Consider the following 15,526-nt stretch of genomic DNA (forward strand, 5'->3'; position numbering starts at 1 on the left):
CTCTGAATTAACCTCGGTGGATGGATGCACCGCTGAGCTTCAGCGTAGGACTGTTTGTGTGTGTGTGTGTAAGAGAGGGAGTTTGGTAAAGTGGGCAAACAGTGGATGTGCATGTAAACCACAAAGGATTTCAGAAGGTGACAACTTATAAATACAGTATGTCACACACATAAATAGTGTGAAAGTCACATTTAAAAAAAATTATTTTCTAAATGTTGATAATGTACGTTATATTTGTAATGTTCAAGTAACCATTAAGAAAGATTTAAGAAAGTTTGAAAGTACTTACAAAGTCTTTCTCGAGCTTCTCTATCTCCTGCTTGTAGCTCTTCAGTCTGCCGTTGTACATGGCTCGGCTCTGGATGGGGATCTCCCGCACCTCCAGGTCCATCTGCTCCAGCTGAAAGCAGCAGTTAATCCAGTTCATTTAACAACCTTTTTTTTTCCTGGATAACACTAAACTTTCCATTCCAAAACAAAAAAATAACATGGAATATAAAACATTACAAAATTGGCAGGTTTAGAGTTCATTCTGATCCAAATTTACATCATAATGTTAAGATAGCAACCTGGTGAAATGTGCACTTTAAATTGGGGCTGTGTGTTGGAAAGAATCTGGCGATACGATGCGTATCATGATACAGGGGTTACGATTCAATATATTGCGATATATCGCGATTCTTTTCAATCTAATTTTAGGAAAACTGTCATAGTATAAAAACACACCACCATATGTATAAAATCTGAGTATAAAAAGTTAACTTTTTTTAATGCTATCATTTGCATTTATCACAATCCCTGTAACAACTACGGCTGCAACTAACGATTATTTTCATCGCTTATTAATCTGTTGACTATTTTCTCGGTTAATCAATTAGTTGTTTGGTCTATAAAATTGTGAGAAATGTCAATCAGTGTTTCCCAAAGCCCAAGACGACATGCTCAAATGTCTTGTTTTGTCCACAACTCAAAGATATTCAGTTTGCTGTCATAGATGTGTAAAGAAACCAAAAAATATTCACAGTTAAGAAGCTGGAATCAGAGAACTTTTACTTTTTTCTCTTAAAAAAAAACGGATTAATCGATCAAAATAGTTGGTAATTAATTTAATAGTTGACAACTAATCGATTATTCGTTGCAGCTCTAGATAGAGGAATAAAGTATTGACTGAGTTAATCTTTGCATGTAACCTATTAACTAAAAATCAATAGTTTTTGAGAATCGATACAGTATCACAAAACATATTATTGCGATATTTTCTTACACCCGTACTTTAAATTAGAATCAGTTTAATAGCACTATTGCACAGATGCAAAAAAAATCTAGGCCTCACTATCCTCTAATGATCATTCTCTTACCATCTAGGCATTTGCTATCCATGACAAACAGCTGCTCAAGATAGAAACTGTGACAACTCTGAAAACATTCAACTTTTCCGAAATGAGTAACTTCAGCGGCATTAACTTTAATACGTTCCAATGTTGATTGTGAAAAGAAAATGCCTCCCGCTCGCATCACTCAGCCGTGATGAAAGTTGCGACAGAGGGAGGCTGTTCCGTAAATAAATACACAATCAACTATGAGCGCCCCTTCATTGCGGCGACATGCACGGGGCCCAACAATGTCACCGCGAATGAAGTAAACGTACATTTGATGCTTGGCTAGACAGGTCTCTCTGTGGCGGATTTGGAGGAAAACTAATCACTGTGACATAACAAGACAACTGCGACAACAATTTGTCTCTTGTCAGGTGACTTTGCTCGTTTTTAAACAGCAACATGAAGACTCCCACCTCAAGATAATGGCTTGAAATGTGTCATAGGGGTGTCACTTAAAAGCAGATTACTGGAAAGTAATCATGTGAGGAGGAAGCCTCCTTTCCGCCATGTGAAGTGTGTGTGTTTATGTGTATTTGTGTGTGCATGTCATGTCACCACCAGGATAATACAGGTGCTGTTGTCTGGTGCCAGTGAAAATTGTCCCCTCCCTCTTTTCCACAAATTCATTATTTAGGAAATGGGAAGAGGAGAAAATTACTGATCAAAGACGTACCAACTCTCTGACTTCTTCAAGCTGTTTGTCGACATTTAGAACCAGCTGTGTCTTCTCCTCTGAAAGAGAAAAAAACAGCAACATATTGATCAGCCGACAGAGGAACAGCGCTTCATGACAACAACCTAACTCCCCCGCAACGGGGGAAGAGAGGGGGAGAGAGAAAGAAAGACTGGGAGAAAACAACACACGAGGACACATTTGAAGATATATTTACACATTCTCTCTACACGACGAGCCAACATTTGATGTCTCTTAGTTATTGGCGTCTATGAGGCCTTTGTTGGTTTCCGTTGAGGAGCGGTGAGACACCTCGTGCCAACTCAAAGGGAAGGGAGGTGTCAGCTTTGCTCACTTGCCAGAAGTATGAGTCCCACTCAGAATGACTAACGCGCCGTTCGGCACCTCACCCCGTGGCTGCTCCTCCACATTACCCATTGAAACTCATTACGACTTGCGAGAGCTCCAAAGAAGCGTGTAAACCGCAGTACATCCCATCGTTATTTAAGGCAGCAACACAACCAATTCATTTCTGCACACATAAGAACTGGTCCTTGTTCTGAAATTAGCTCTTTGCCACGAAAGTGAAGCACATGAAATAAAGAAGTCTGGTCTGGTGGTTAAGCGATCAAGCATCATTAAATGTTTGAAACAAGCATCACTAACGCAACATATCTTAATGGAGACAAAAAAGGAGAGTAGATTGACCAAAACTTTGAAATGCATGACAAAATATGTTTAAATTACCTCAATTTTAGGTAGTCACAGATTAATAACCAAGTTTCATTATTAAGCCAAATATATGGTTACGAAATTTTGAATGTTTGAATTTGTTTGCTTAATTGAAATTGTTTACGTTTTTCGATTGCTGGTCGGACAATATAAGCTATTTTGAGACATCAGTTTGAGTTCTGGTAACATGTAGTTTCATTGTTTTTACATTTCCATAATCAGAATCAGATTTATTTGCCAAGTACATGTTCACATGCTGGGAATTTGACTCCATCTTTTTTGCATCTCTCTCAATGTGGTTACACAGAAATAGAAATAACAGCTAGGGACAAGGACAACAAAGCTGCACAATAAAGGTAAGGAATAGACACTAAGGACTGTTGTGTACACAAGTATGTGAAAAAATAACTGTATATATAAATATTATATAAATGTATATACAAACCACCAATGACCAACAATAAAATAAGAAATAAAAAACGTCTATATACAATTTAAGTGTTCTGCAGGTTGTAAACGATAACATTTTTAAAGACAATTAACCAATTAAACGATTAACCATTTCTTTATAGCAGACCGCTTCTATGTATAACAGACCGTCGCTATGGACCATTTTTGTGTCAAATTATTGATTTCTTAAGTAAGTAGCCGTATAATAAGCAAGATAATGTACAGCGAGCGGGTCATTGTTGTGAAATAAACCCCGACAGGGCGATGCGGCACCCCGAAGCAAAGCGGCAACAATGACCAACAAGGAGAATACCAGGAACCTCAACCCTAGGCAGCAATGATTCATTGTATTATTTACATCTGTGCTTTTCTTACTGTGACATGTCAAATGCCTTGTGGATATTAGTCACAAACCAAGGTTCAGGCCAAATCATCACAATTTAAAACAGAAATCAGCCTTATGAATGAATAGTATAGATGGAGGCCTCCATTTCTCCTCTAAGTCTTCCCTTTGCAAGGGTCCTTGAAGTCTGGCAAACTGAAACAAAACACTGTTTTAAGAATACCTAAAACTACACATAATATACACCAAGAAGTGACTTTTCAGATAATGATGATTAGCAGAAAAAGGAACCATAGAAAACACTTAACATCTTTGAAAAGACAGCCAATCTGTAAATCAGTTCCAATCTCAATCTTCTCTGTCAAAAACAAAGTAATTCAAGAAACCTAAGTCGTATTCAATTCAAATATTTATTTAAATTAGCTCCATTTCAGATGTATTCTTAAAAGTAATCATTTAACTGAAAATATGAGTAGAGTGAGTAGAACCTTTAACCTTTAAAAACTAGAGTCAAATTCCTTGTATGTATCTACTTGGTGAATAAAAACTGATTCTGATTCATTCAATAATTGAAATAAAAAGTCAACAAAACTTCAAGCTTCAAAGCAAATCACAAGGCTATCAATTGTGAGACTGCAAATATCATAAAAAATCTAAGATCTTCATTTCTCGGGCACCATGGGCCAACATTAACTTTTGCCAGTCCTCAAATTCATTTTTAAAACCTGTGTCCAACCTCACAACCTACACAGTAAACAGCCAGAGGCGATTCACTGAAAGGTGAGATGCTGCTTTCTTGCTCAAACTCTGGAGGGCTGTGAAATATGTATGGATATTTACCAAGACTACAACCTGCTGATGGACGGATGAGGAGTTTTGTACACAGAAGTACAGCAAACAAAGAAGTAGGGTTTGGTGATTTTTCTTTTTTCTTATGTACATTTTTTTTCTTATTTATATATTTGAGTTGCAATGATTGACAGGAAATCTCTTGCCACAAACACTCAAAGGTGAAAAATGACATTCATGTTTCATGGAACAAGGCCTAACACTTCATTGTGTTCTTATTCAAATATTCCTTGAACCTTATGGTTTTGGGGGATGGTAACAAATAAATATATAAACACATTCATTTGAATGTTACGTGAATGAAGACATTCAAGGACATTCTTTCCACACGCCTTAGCCATTATCAGCAATTGTGCACATGTGAAATAGAGAGATACAATAACAGCAATGACAAAAGCCCTTTGTCTGGAGCTATATTAATGTATTAAATAGAGGGCTGTCAAACCACAGGGAAAATCCAGCCACTTCAGGAAGAAGAGCCAGAGGGACTTAAGAAAGGAAAGAAGAAAAACCTTAATGAGAAGGAAGGGAATTCAACTGTAAACTATTCTGTTGGTGGCGGAAGACATTGAACGACTACTTATGGTTGTAATGCGTTTCCTGGCTTTGTGCATATTCATATGGGCTTACTCTGACACAGTCAACAGATGGCGAGAGGAAAGCAATGTGGAATTACACTGAGGAATGGGCTGCCATGAATCTTCAAAGATGCCAATTCCAAACCAGAAATATTCAGCCAGGCGAGGCTTTGTGAGAGGCAGCGCCCTTTGAAAAACCAATGAGCAAGCCTGAGATAAATGTTCCAAGTAGGGTTTGGAAGCAGTTTCTAGCAGTCAAAACTGGAAACAAACTACTAGCAGTACTACTAGACAATACAATTTGTGCAGTTGATCTTAATTCAAAAACATGCAGTGTATTTCACAATGCAAAATACCAGTTGAATTTATGAACTGGAAGTTAAATGAAAATATGCCGGCGCTCTTTCTTTTTATTGTTTACATATTTAGAAAAATGCAAACTCAATGACTACTATACCTCCGTTCTCGACTGTGACTAGTGTTCACTGACATATTGTAATTCAAACATATAAGGTAGTATGTGCATTGTGACAGCAGTGTTTGATCAGTGTAAATAGGGACAGGCTTTCACATTCACAAGAACAAATGTCTGCTTTTAACGGCTCCATAGATATAGCAGGGAAAAAGAGTAATGTGTGAGAATATAGTGTCTTGGTAAAAATATGCCATGACAGCATGCTGAATGAACAACATCAGAACTTAATCAATAATACAGTTTAAGAATAATAGGAACAACATTTTGAAAAGATAACAGGCTGAGTAAAACAGGTGCATCAGCTCCACACTGAGAGACACACTTTAATCTGGGAAAGGGATAATGTTCAGTGTGTATTACGCAATAACTACAATCAATTGCTCGTCTATAACACTCTTATTTGTCATTCGTGACTTAAATATACAGAAATATAGTTGGATGGACCAAAAACTATGCTTTATAATAAAACAGAGGGACACATTCTAGGCTCAAGACAGATTGATCACCTCTGCTGCATGTCATCCCCTATTAATTGTCTTAATATTCTGTGTAACAAAAATGTGTCAATAAAGTTACTTTACAAGATATTGGTTGCTTTGGTAATGACCTTGTATTCGTCCACTCAAGCAAATAATATACAATCTGAAACAGCAACTTGTGACAGCCACTAAGAAAATTGATTTAGTGTGACTGAACATGCTGTTTCTGAGTCTTTGCAAAGTCCACTGACATACTGTACATCAGGCCAAACCATGTGACTACAGAAGCTAAACTGGCTGCCCGAGTGTAATCCATTTGGACAATAAAAGAAAAAAAATCTTCTATTGAAACAAATCCAACAAAAACAAGTATTAGTGCAAAACAACAAATATTGACATGTCATGTGGCTGATATCAACTGTTCGATAATGTCATTCATCCATCCATCTGTTATGTATTTCCTATTTGCACTTGTCAAATTTCATTTATTTGGGTTGTAAGCTATTCTAGCATCTACTGGGGGCAGTCCATTGCAAAAATAACACAGACATTCACACCTATGGACAATTTATCATGACAGTTTTATTCATTCATTCATTCATTCATTCTCACTGTGCAATATAATTTTCCACTTGTGCAATTTTGTTAATGGTCTGGTTATAATCAATACTGTATATACTGCTCCTATTTTTATACTTCCTTCTATTTAAATGGTTCATATTTTGTTACGCTTTGTTTAGCTCTTTTTTTTTTACTGTGTTAGCTGATGCATCTTGTTTTTTTGCACCATCCCCTTTGCTGCTTTACATATGTGCAAATTTCCCCACTGCAGGACTAAAAAAGGAATATCTTATCTTATCTAATTTAATTCACCTGACCTACATGCCTCTGCAGTGTTGAAAGAAAACAAATGCTAAAAAAAACACAAGTCTGACATCCAGACCCCAGGTCTGACTTTTGTTGTATACCAACTATAATAAAAGGAGACCAAAGGCTTCTGTCCTCTTAACACTACCATTATATTGTGCAATATTAATACACTGAATGTGAAATACATTTGTCTGTGCAATATGTCCTTGATGCAACATACACCTCAAGTGCAACTACCTTTGTTTACATTTTATTTATTACATCTACCCTACCTATTTTACAAGTGCAATTACCTCTGTTTACATTACATCTATTTTTATATTGTATACCTCTAGTGTAACACTTCTGTTTATATTTATTAATTACATCTACCATTTACCTGTTTTATTTACTTCATAACTGTGTGTTTTACCTGTTATATGTTTTTTCTGCCTCGTTTAGTCTTGTCAAGTATTTGTTTTAAAGCACTGACCAGAAGTGGCAACTGTGAATCTCGTTGTATTTAATACAATGACAATAAAGCTTTCTATTCTATTCTATTCTATTCTAACGGTAGTAGCCTAGAAAAGCAGTTAACTACTGGAAAACATGATGTTATTTGCCACTAAGCTCAGTGTTTCACATTTTCACACTGACTAAACCCATTAAAATGACATACCAAGCTATTAAGTGATTCATCCTTTTACATAAGAGTCAAGAACACACTCGAGTTTCAGAGCATTTCACCATTTAGTGGTAAGATAATATGGTAAATTGATGAAATAACACAAGTCCTGTAGTCTAACACCTGCTACCGTTAGCTAGACTCCTCAGCTAACTGATAGATAGCTCGAGCTCAGCTAGCTCCAGCTAATACATATTTAACTGTCTTACCTCCACTTAGTTTGGGAATTCTGCCAATTTTGTTAGTTACTTCTGCCGTAATGGTCCCAAAGTCCTGCTCGTAAGCTTCAAAGTCTGAAGACATGTTGACGTTTAGGGTTTAAAACAGGTGTCTAGTTTCTGGTTGACAGCTAGCTAGCTCAGGATAATAACAACAAGTCTCGAATGGAGTCACTTCCTGGAGTCGCAGTATAATGTGCTCGACGAGGAATATGACTTCCGACACTGAGAAATGGTTCAGCTGGTGCAGGGGTCAGCGACCTTTACTATCAAAAGACACATTTTAGGCAAAAAAAGAGAAGAAAAAAATCTGTCTGGAGCCACAAAATAACAATCTGAGATTTCCAGATATTACAAGAATAAAGTCATAACTTTACAAGAAAAAGATTTTTAATATTACAAGAATAAAGTCATAACTTTACGAGAAAAAAAGTCGTAATATTACAAGAAAAAAAAGTCGTAATATTACAAGAATAAAGTCATAACTTTACAAGAAAAAAAATCGTAATATTACGAGAATAAAGTCATAACTTTACGAGAAAAGAAGTCGTAATATTACGAGAATAAAGTCATAACTTTACGAGAAAAAAAGTCGTAATATTACAAGAATAAAGTCATGACTTTACGAGAAAAAAAATCTTAATATTACGAGAATAAAGTCATAACTTTACGAGAAAAAAAGTCGTAATATTACAAGAATAAAGTCATGACTTTACGAGAAAAAAAGTCTTAATATTACGAGAATAAAGTCATAACTTTACGAGAAAAGAAGTCGTAATATGACGAGAATAAAGTCATAACTTTATGAGAAAAAAGTCGTAATATTACGAGAATAAAGTCATAACTTTACGAGAAAAAAAAAACACGTAAAATTACTACTTTATAATATTAGGAATTTATTCTCATAATATTACGACTTTTTTTCTCGTAAACCTTTGACTTTATTTTCATAGTATGACTTTATTCTCTAAATCTCAGATTTATTTTGTTTCGTCAATGTGGCCCTAACACTCCGTAGTACCGTCGTACCATAGACCTACAAAAATGATAAATGAAAATGAAAATGTAAACAAAAAAACAGTTATTCATATCCATTTTTTTTTTTTAAACTCCACAGGAAGCCACTGGAGAGGGTTAAAGAGCCGCATGTGGCTCTGGAGCTGCAGATTGCTGACCCCTGAGCTAGTGAATAAAAAATATCAGTCGCGTTTATTTTTTGCCGAGTGTGAATATATGTATTATTGAAGTTCTGTGATAGATAAATTGCTTAGATTTAAAAGCGTCCACAAGGGGGTTGAGGGTAACAGTTTTCTGAGATACCATGAGGAAGGTTCCTACTCTGTACACGGAAGTGATGTGTCGTCACGAACGAGCCGGTTCAAAGAGCCGGCTCGTCTAAGTGAACGATAAGAGCCGGCTCCCGTCCGTGACCCAATCCAACAAAAACGAGTATTGGTGCAAAACAACAACTATTGACTTGTCCTTTGGCTGATATCGACTGTTTGATAATGTCATTCTACTATCCAAATTTTATTTATTTTATTTTCTATTTCCACTTATTTGGGGTGTAAGCTATTCTAGCTTCTTCTGGGGGCAGTCCATTCTAAAAAATAAAAGTAAAAATAAGGTTAAGTATAATTATATTGAATAATTTAAGTGATATACGAGCACACATACTAATCATAGGTCAAAACAGCGATACATTTGGCTGAATTATACAAGGCTGAAGTGGTAAAAATGAAGAGCCGTTTGGGAGCCGAAAGAGCCGGCTCTCTTTGGTGAGCTGAGCCAAATGATCTGGCTCACTAAAAAGAGCCGGACTTCCCATCATCACTAGTACACAGAAGAAACTGAAGGAAGTGGCAGGTTGGTGATTTAAAGTGACAGTTTGTTTTCTCCATCCATACAAAACGTGCATATACGTATACCAGAAAGCATTTGTTATATCTTTAATATGCACTATTATCCGTTGTTTCCTATTTGCAACTTGGGGCAGAAATGCGTTAATCTTGTCAAGCTGGCTAACAAGCTAACAAGCTAGCTAACTAGCTAACGTTAGCCCTGTTGCTAAAAACCCAATCGAAATGTTTACCAAAGGCATAATCACTTATGTGGTTGATTATAAATGTTTTACTAGAGTGGTCTCATGCTTAGGCTTTTATATAATGTTGCAATGCAATGCTGTTTTTTCCTCGATGTGAATTAGCTTGATAACATTTAGCTAGCTAAAAATAGTTTTCTTGTTGTTATGACTACACCCAGTGAGTCACTTGTCTATAAATACAGCACTAGACACTTTGGTGTGTTAATATGTTCACGTTTAGTGTGCTTGCTTTAAAGCTATTAGCTAATAAGCTTAACTTGTTAAAGTTAATTATCTCTGAAAGTTCCTGATCGACAATATTGCAATATGGCAGTGACCAAGGTGTGAAAGCTATAAAATAAATCAAGTTTCTGTAATCTGGGTGCTATTAAAATATTACTGTAAACATAAAAGTGGGAGAAATATTGCATACATTCTTCAGCTTATTTATGTTAATGAGATTAGAGTAAATATAGCAATACAGTTCAACAGCACCTCAATGTACAGTCTCCAAGAGTTGACTTGCCTGACATCAGACAGGTGGCATAATTTACATCCCTTATTCTTTGTGTGATGTGATGTATTTCATGTACCTGTGTGTACCATGTACATGTTATTCTCAGAGGCAATGAGTCCACGACGTCCAGCAATGTTGTAAACTAAGATTGTAGCCATGGCTTCAAAGCTGTTTTTTTGTTTACAATTGAGAATTCAGTTGGACAAAAAGTTATATAATATTGCAGGTATATTTAAATTATATTATATTATATTTAAGTGCTTAATACAGCGTTTACAGCAAAGCACCAAGTTATTTGATTGGTCTCCATCCAGCCACACTGATGTATGCAATTTTCTGGTAGACTAAAACCACAATGTGAATGTGTATAGGAGTTTAGGGTTTAGGATTACCTACACCTGGTTAGTGGAAGCTTATTAGGAGGTAATACCCAGTTACCAATGGTAAGAGTTAAGAATTAAGTCAATGCCTCTCTAAAACAGAAAACTGAACATTATAACCTTCAGGGAGGTATGATTTATTACAGGGCTGTTATATTTGAATGTATTACTTGTAGGTAGGTGTGATCAGTAGATGTAGATCACTGATGTTTTTTTTAAATGTCTCGCTCTCTTTCTCTTAGATGGGGAATTTGAGTCTGTCACAAGGATAGTGTGCTCCGAAGATTGGCAGGAGAGGATGCTGCTCTTTGCCAGGGCAAGGAACAATGGGACACGGAGAGCCCCATTGACCCAAGACCAGGCCAGTTGCTGGGTACTCAGAAGACGAGAAAAAATAAGTGCATCGTCTGCACCGCTGTCTTTGCAAGATAGCTGAGGAAAACTCATTAAAGCTCGGTCAAGATACTTCAGGAACTCAACCAAAACACTAGTATTTACCTTGTGGCGAAAAGATGAATTTCCTTACAACTTTTGTGACATTTCAAAACCTCCATGAGGTTCGAAGATTGTGCCACTGGGGTCCAGTCATAGCCCTGTCTGTCATTGCTATATGCTCCACCATGGCGATTCTGGACTCCATTATCTGGTATTGGCCGCTAGACACTACGGGAGGCAGCATTAACTTCATCATGCTCCTCAACTGGAGTGTCCTCATCCTCTACAACTACTTTAATGCTATGTTTGTTGGACCTGGATACATCGCTCATGGCTGGAAACCAGTAAGGATCCTAAATAAGGATAAAGACGTATGACATTGGTGTTTGTTCATGTAGATAGTGTAGAATGAAACCTTTTAATCATTGGAAAATGTTACGTCAGACATTTAACGCGTTTTTTTTTATCCCGAAAACAGGAGAGTCAACTGGATGCCCAGTACCTACAGTACTGCAAGGTGTGCCAAGGGTACAAGGCCCCCAGATCTCATCATTGTCGCAAGTGTAACAGGTAGCTACATTTATTACCCATGTAAGAGGAGGTTTTCTCTCACCTGTGTGAGATGCCTCAAAAGAAAATAAAAGAGCACAGAGACAGCGCTGGAAAATCACTAAGCTATTTCCAGCACACCAAACTACAGCTGGCTTGTGTGCCGTGTTCATGTTTGTGCTGTAAGGTCTGTTCAGCACTTTATAGGAGACACATCACATAAATCTATTATGTGATTTATGTGATGTTAAATAGATTAACATCATATGCTTGTAATGTTAATCTATTTTTTCAATATTCAGCGTGACTTGCTGATGAACATGTCACTCTATGTCCTCCCATACAACCAATTTAATTCCCCTAGCACTCCTCTCCTCCTCTGCCTCCCTTTCCCCCAGGTGCGTGATGAAGATGGACCACCACTGCCCCTGGATCAACAACTGCTGCGGCCACATGAACCACGCCTACTTCACCAGCTTCCTGCTGCTGGCTCCGCTGGGCTGCTCACACGCTGCCATCATCTTCATCATGACCATGTACACACAGCTGTATGAGAGGGTCAGTAGTCTCCTTGCCCCGCTACATCATGCATTTGATGGCCTAGGCGGAGTTTCCTGATTCATTTTATCATTTGATGCTGATGTTACCACATTTCAAGCTATTTTTTCTTTTTCCTCACTGCAGATATCATTTGGCTGGAGCACCGTGAAGATTGATATGAGCGCCGTGCGTCAGTTCCAGCCCCTCATGCCATTCAGTGTGCCCGCCTTTGCTGCCACACTCTTTGCCTTAGGCTTGGCACTGGGCACCACTATTGCCGTTGGCATGCTTTTCTTCATACAGGTACATTTTTCATCAGGTTTTACATCTTACACAAGCTGTTGGATATTTAACATTGATGTTTCAGCATTAACAATGTAAAGGCAGCCATTTATTATATTAAAATAGTGTGTCCTCTTCAGATGAAAGTCATCCTTCGAAACAAGACCTCGATTGAGTCCTGGATCGAGGAAAAGGTCAGGATGTCTCTTTGTTTTCCAGTGTTTGTTTTGTGATGGAATTTTGTGTCGTTAGCGTAATATGAGACGGATGACTTTTTGTACTTTTTTATTGTTTGATCTACAAACAATAATCAAGGATGTCAACGTGCTTTTTTATTTAATTAACAACATGTTTTCTGTGTTTTCAACATTTCTTTAAATTAAAAATGGCACTTTTATGACTAATTCACACATGTTCCAGGATCGTCTGTCAGTCCAATATAGCGGGCTGGTTACAGAAACTTGACACCACCCCGCCAACGCAATCCCATTGACACACACAACCATTCTCCGTGTCTTCCTCTAGGCCAAAGACAGAATACAGCACTACCAAACAGGGGAAGAGTTCACCTTCCCTTACGACCTCGGAACCCGCTGGCTGAACTTCAAGCAAGTCTTCACGTGGTCAGGGACGCCCAAGGGTGATGGCATTGAATGGCCAGTCCATCCCAAGTGTCACCAGCACACCTTAACTGTAGGTTCAGTTTGTTTGTTGAGTTGGATAATGAATACAACATTGTTCTGGATTTGTCTGTTAATATTCTTTTTTGTATGTTAAACGATAAATTATCTTTATTTTGTAGAATGTATAAAAGCAGTGTAGGCAGTAGGTATTGTAATAAGTCCTACTCTGTCTTCATACATTTCCTGTTAAACAGTGTGACAAAAGTTACATTGTCAAACAATAGTGACGTTAACTATCTTGTTCCTCCTCAAACAGATTGAGCAACTGAAGCAGAAAGCTGATAAACGAGTGAGAAGTGTAAGTACCTGTCAGATATGTATTGTGACATCCATGTGGTGTTGATTTACATGTGACACACAAGAGTAGGCTGGACTGGCTAGGATGTGTGTGACTTCAGAGAAAAGTTTAGGAGATTTCATAAATTGTACTTCATACAACAAACAGTACTGGCTGTAGTTTAAAAACACTATTATGTAACGCAGATTGTCAGAAATGTTGTCAGACATGTTGTCAGACATGTTGTCAGACGTTTTAATGCGTTAAGGGCGCTTTCACAAGCCATAGATTGCTTTCACTTTGACTCGGCACTGATCTACTGTACGCACAAATCCCTTTTCCTCCAGTTTATCTTGAATGTCTTTATAAACATCACTATTTTTGTGGACTTTATTTAGCATATTCTGTATGTTCTCTTCGTTCCAGATGTTAAGCAAACATCAGACTTCTGCTGAAGTCCAATTCAGTCCTCTCCCACTCATGTTAATATGTCTTTTACCCGTGTCCATCTCAACAAATGCCCACGGAGACAGCCTGCGCTTTTGTTTGCTTGAGACCGTTTGAGAGAGGTGGTCTCGAACCGGTTGTTTTGATCTGCACCAGAGTTCGATTACTGCGTTCACAAACGGCCAAACAATCCACACCAGAGTTAAATTAAAACGGACTAAATGTTAGCTTGTGAAAGCGTCCTAAATTTAAGGACCATGACTTTATAAACACACACCTGTAATTTGTCTGACTGTAGGTTGTGGTCAAAGCAGTAGAATAACCAGATATCTTGTATGGCTCGGCCAGCAGGTCCAGTACCAGGCTGTGGAGGACTATAATGGAGCTTGCTGTCCTCTAAGCAAAGGCATCCAAACCTTTTTCAGAACCCCCTGCACCGAGGAGCCCAGGATCCCCCTCAAGAATGGGGACACCATCCTGGCCACTCGTGGCACCAAGTGAGTTCATTCAGGCTGGAAAACAACAACAATCATCATGGTTGTTTGTCCAGATGTCTGGATGTTTTTGTCCATTTGAATTCTCCTAATTAATTTTTTTTCTTTCTAGATGGTGGATGTATGGAGACAAAGTTTTGAACGAGGAGCATATGAGAGGTGAGATGAGACGGGCTGTGGTTTTGAATTTAGTTTTTCAAATTCACGGTAACAAATGTGTAACAGATCCTTTCTTTTTCCTGTGGCTTTCAGGGGGCGAGCGTGTAAGAGGATGGTTTCCAAGGCGATGTGTGGAGAAGTGCCATTACGACACAGCTGCCGGCGATAGCACCAGCGATAAGAAAGCGAATTAATATATTTGAACAGGCGTTGCGTAGAGCGGGGGAGTTAAACTGAACAAAAGGTGTCTGTCCACGTACATCCACTGAAGATGTCATGCCTGATGCTGCAGGCTCCCATCAATAATTTCATACTTTGATTAAAATTCCTCACACATTTCAATACCAACTTGAATTTTCTAACCAACTTTCACCAAGTCTTAATGAGCGCTTTGCTGTCAATTAATGTCTTGAAGAGGAGTTCATGAGAGGGATTGGTCCCATGGGTTCAGTTTGACTCCTCTGACCAAAAGTGAAACCCAGCAAGAGTCTTAATTTTCCAAGAATTGCCACCAGGCTTTAATGTGACTTCATTGTGATTACATGACTTTTTACTTGAATCTGTTGTTTTTACTTGTGTTGATGTCTGTTTTTGCTAATTATGCAATGCCTCTACCCAGCTAACCCCGGGACTTCGTCATGCAACTCTTTCTACAGTGCCGAGATAACACTTCATTTCTTTTTATTATTTTTGTAAAAACAAACTGTTGGCCTCTAGTATAAATTAAAAAAAATCTTCCGCAAGAGTCGTTGTTTGGTTTCTGTCTTTGTGATTCTCATGTTTTAATTAATTTGTGTGCCTTGGCTTAATTTAAAACAGTCATTTGGCATTTGTTTAATTGTTATTGGTACACACAAGACTAGAATGCTGCTTTATTTATTTAAAACTAGCTTTAATTTAATGCCATGTTCTTACATTTTCAGGTTTACACTAATTGGTAACTGGGTATTACTTCCTAATTAGCTTCCAC

The 15,526-nt window shown here is 37.7% G+C and overlaps 2 protein-coding genes across 8 annotated transcripts in view; one reads left to right on the forward strand and one right to left on the reverse strand.

The window, feature by feature from the left end:
- vti1a (vesicle transport through interaction with t-SNAREs 1A) overlaps positions 1–7,913 on the reverse strand; it is a 135,930-nt gene extending 128,017 nt beyond the window's left edge. For 4 of the 6 annotated variants that reach the window (XM_074620370.1, XM_074620365.1, XM_074620371.1 and 1 more), the window contains exons 1-3: positions 7,702–7,912; positions 2,053–2,111; positions 290–400 (exon numbers count right to left, since the gene is read on the reverse strand). In XM_074620370.1, coding sequence (XP_074476471.1) covers positions 290–400; positions 2,053–2,111; positions 7,702–7,795 — 264 coding nt within the window. In that variant the 5' untranslated portion in view covers positions 7,796–7,912. Of the gene's footprint in view, positions 1–289; positions 401–2,052; positions 2,112–7,701 lie in introns of all 6 variants that reach the window. The other 2 variants (XM_074620367.1, XM_074620366.1) reach the window with 2 other exon arrangements.
- Positions 7,914–9,452: 1,539 nt separating this feature from the next.
- Positions 9,453–15,297, forward strand: zdhhc6 (zDHHC palmitoyltransferase 6). Of its 2 annotated transcripts, none has more exons than XM_074620363.1 (11): positions 9,453–9,576; positions 10,933–11,469; positions 11,604–11,695; positions 12,073–12,232; positions 12,359–12,517; positions 12,637–12,690; positions 13,022–13,189; positions 13,436–13,477; positions 14,252–14,400; positions 14,510–14,556; positions 14,650–15,297. In XM_074620363.1, exons 2-11 carry the CDS (start codon positions 11,203–11,205, stop codon positions 14,748–14,750), a joined length of 1,239 nt encoding a protein of 412 aa, XP_074476464.1. In that variant the 5' UTR covers positions 9,453–9,576; positions 10,933–11,202; the 3' UTR covers positions 14,751–15,297. The 2 variants fall into 2 exon arrangements, with proteins under 2 accessions (XP_074476464.1, XP_074476465.1); XM_074620364.1 differs by having other exon boundaries at positions 14,255–14,400.
- Positions 15,298–15,526: the final 229 nt, after the last annotated feature.

The sequence above is a fragment of the Sebastes fasciatus genome, chromosome 20 (genome assembly GCF_043250625.1).
Source record: "Sebastes fasciatus isolate fSebFas1 chromosome 20, fSebFas1.pri, whole genome shotgun sequence".
Classification (NCBI taxonomy): Eukaryota; Metazoa; Chordata; class Actinopteri; order Perciformes; family Sebastidae; genus Sebastes; species Sebastes fasciatus.

What these genes read in the sequence shown, in the direction of transcription:
- zdhhc6 (XM_074620363.1), top strand. Translation starts at nt 11,203, where the DNA reads ATGAATTTCCTTACAACTTTTGTGACATTTCAAAACCTCCATGAGGTT. An exon ending in AGTCCTGGATCGAGGAAAAG is followed by an intron (nt 12,691 to 13,021) that starts GTCAGGATGTCT and finishes GTCTTCCTCTAG; the next exon opens with GCCAAAGACAGAATACAGCA. An exon ending in CTGATAAACGAGTGAGAAGT is followed by an intron (nt 13,478 to 14,251) that starts GTAAGTACCTGT and finishes TGGCTCGGCCAG; the next exon opens with CAGGTCCAGTACCAGGCTGT.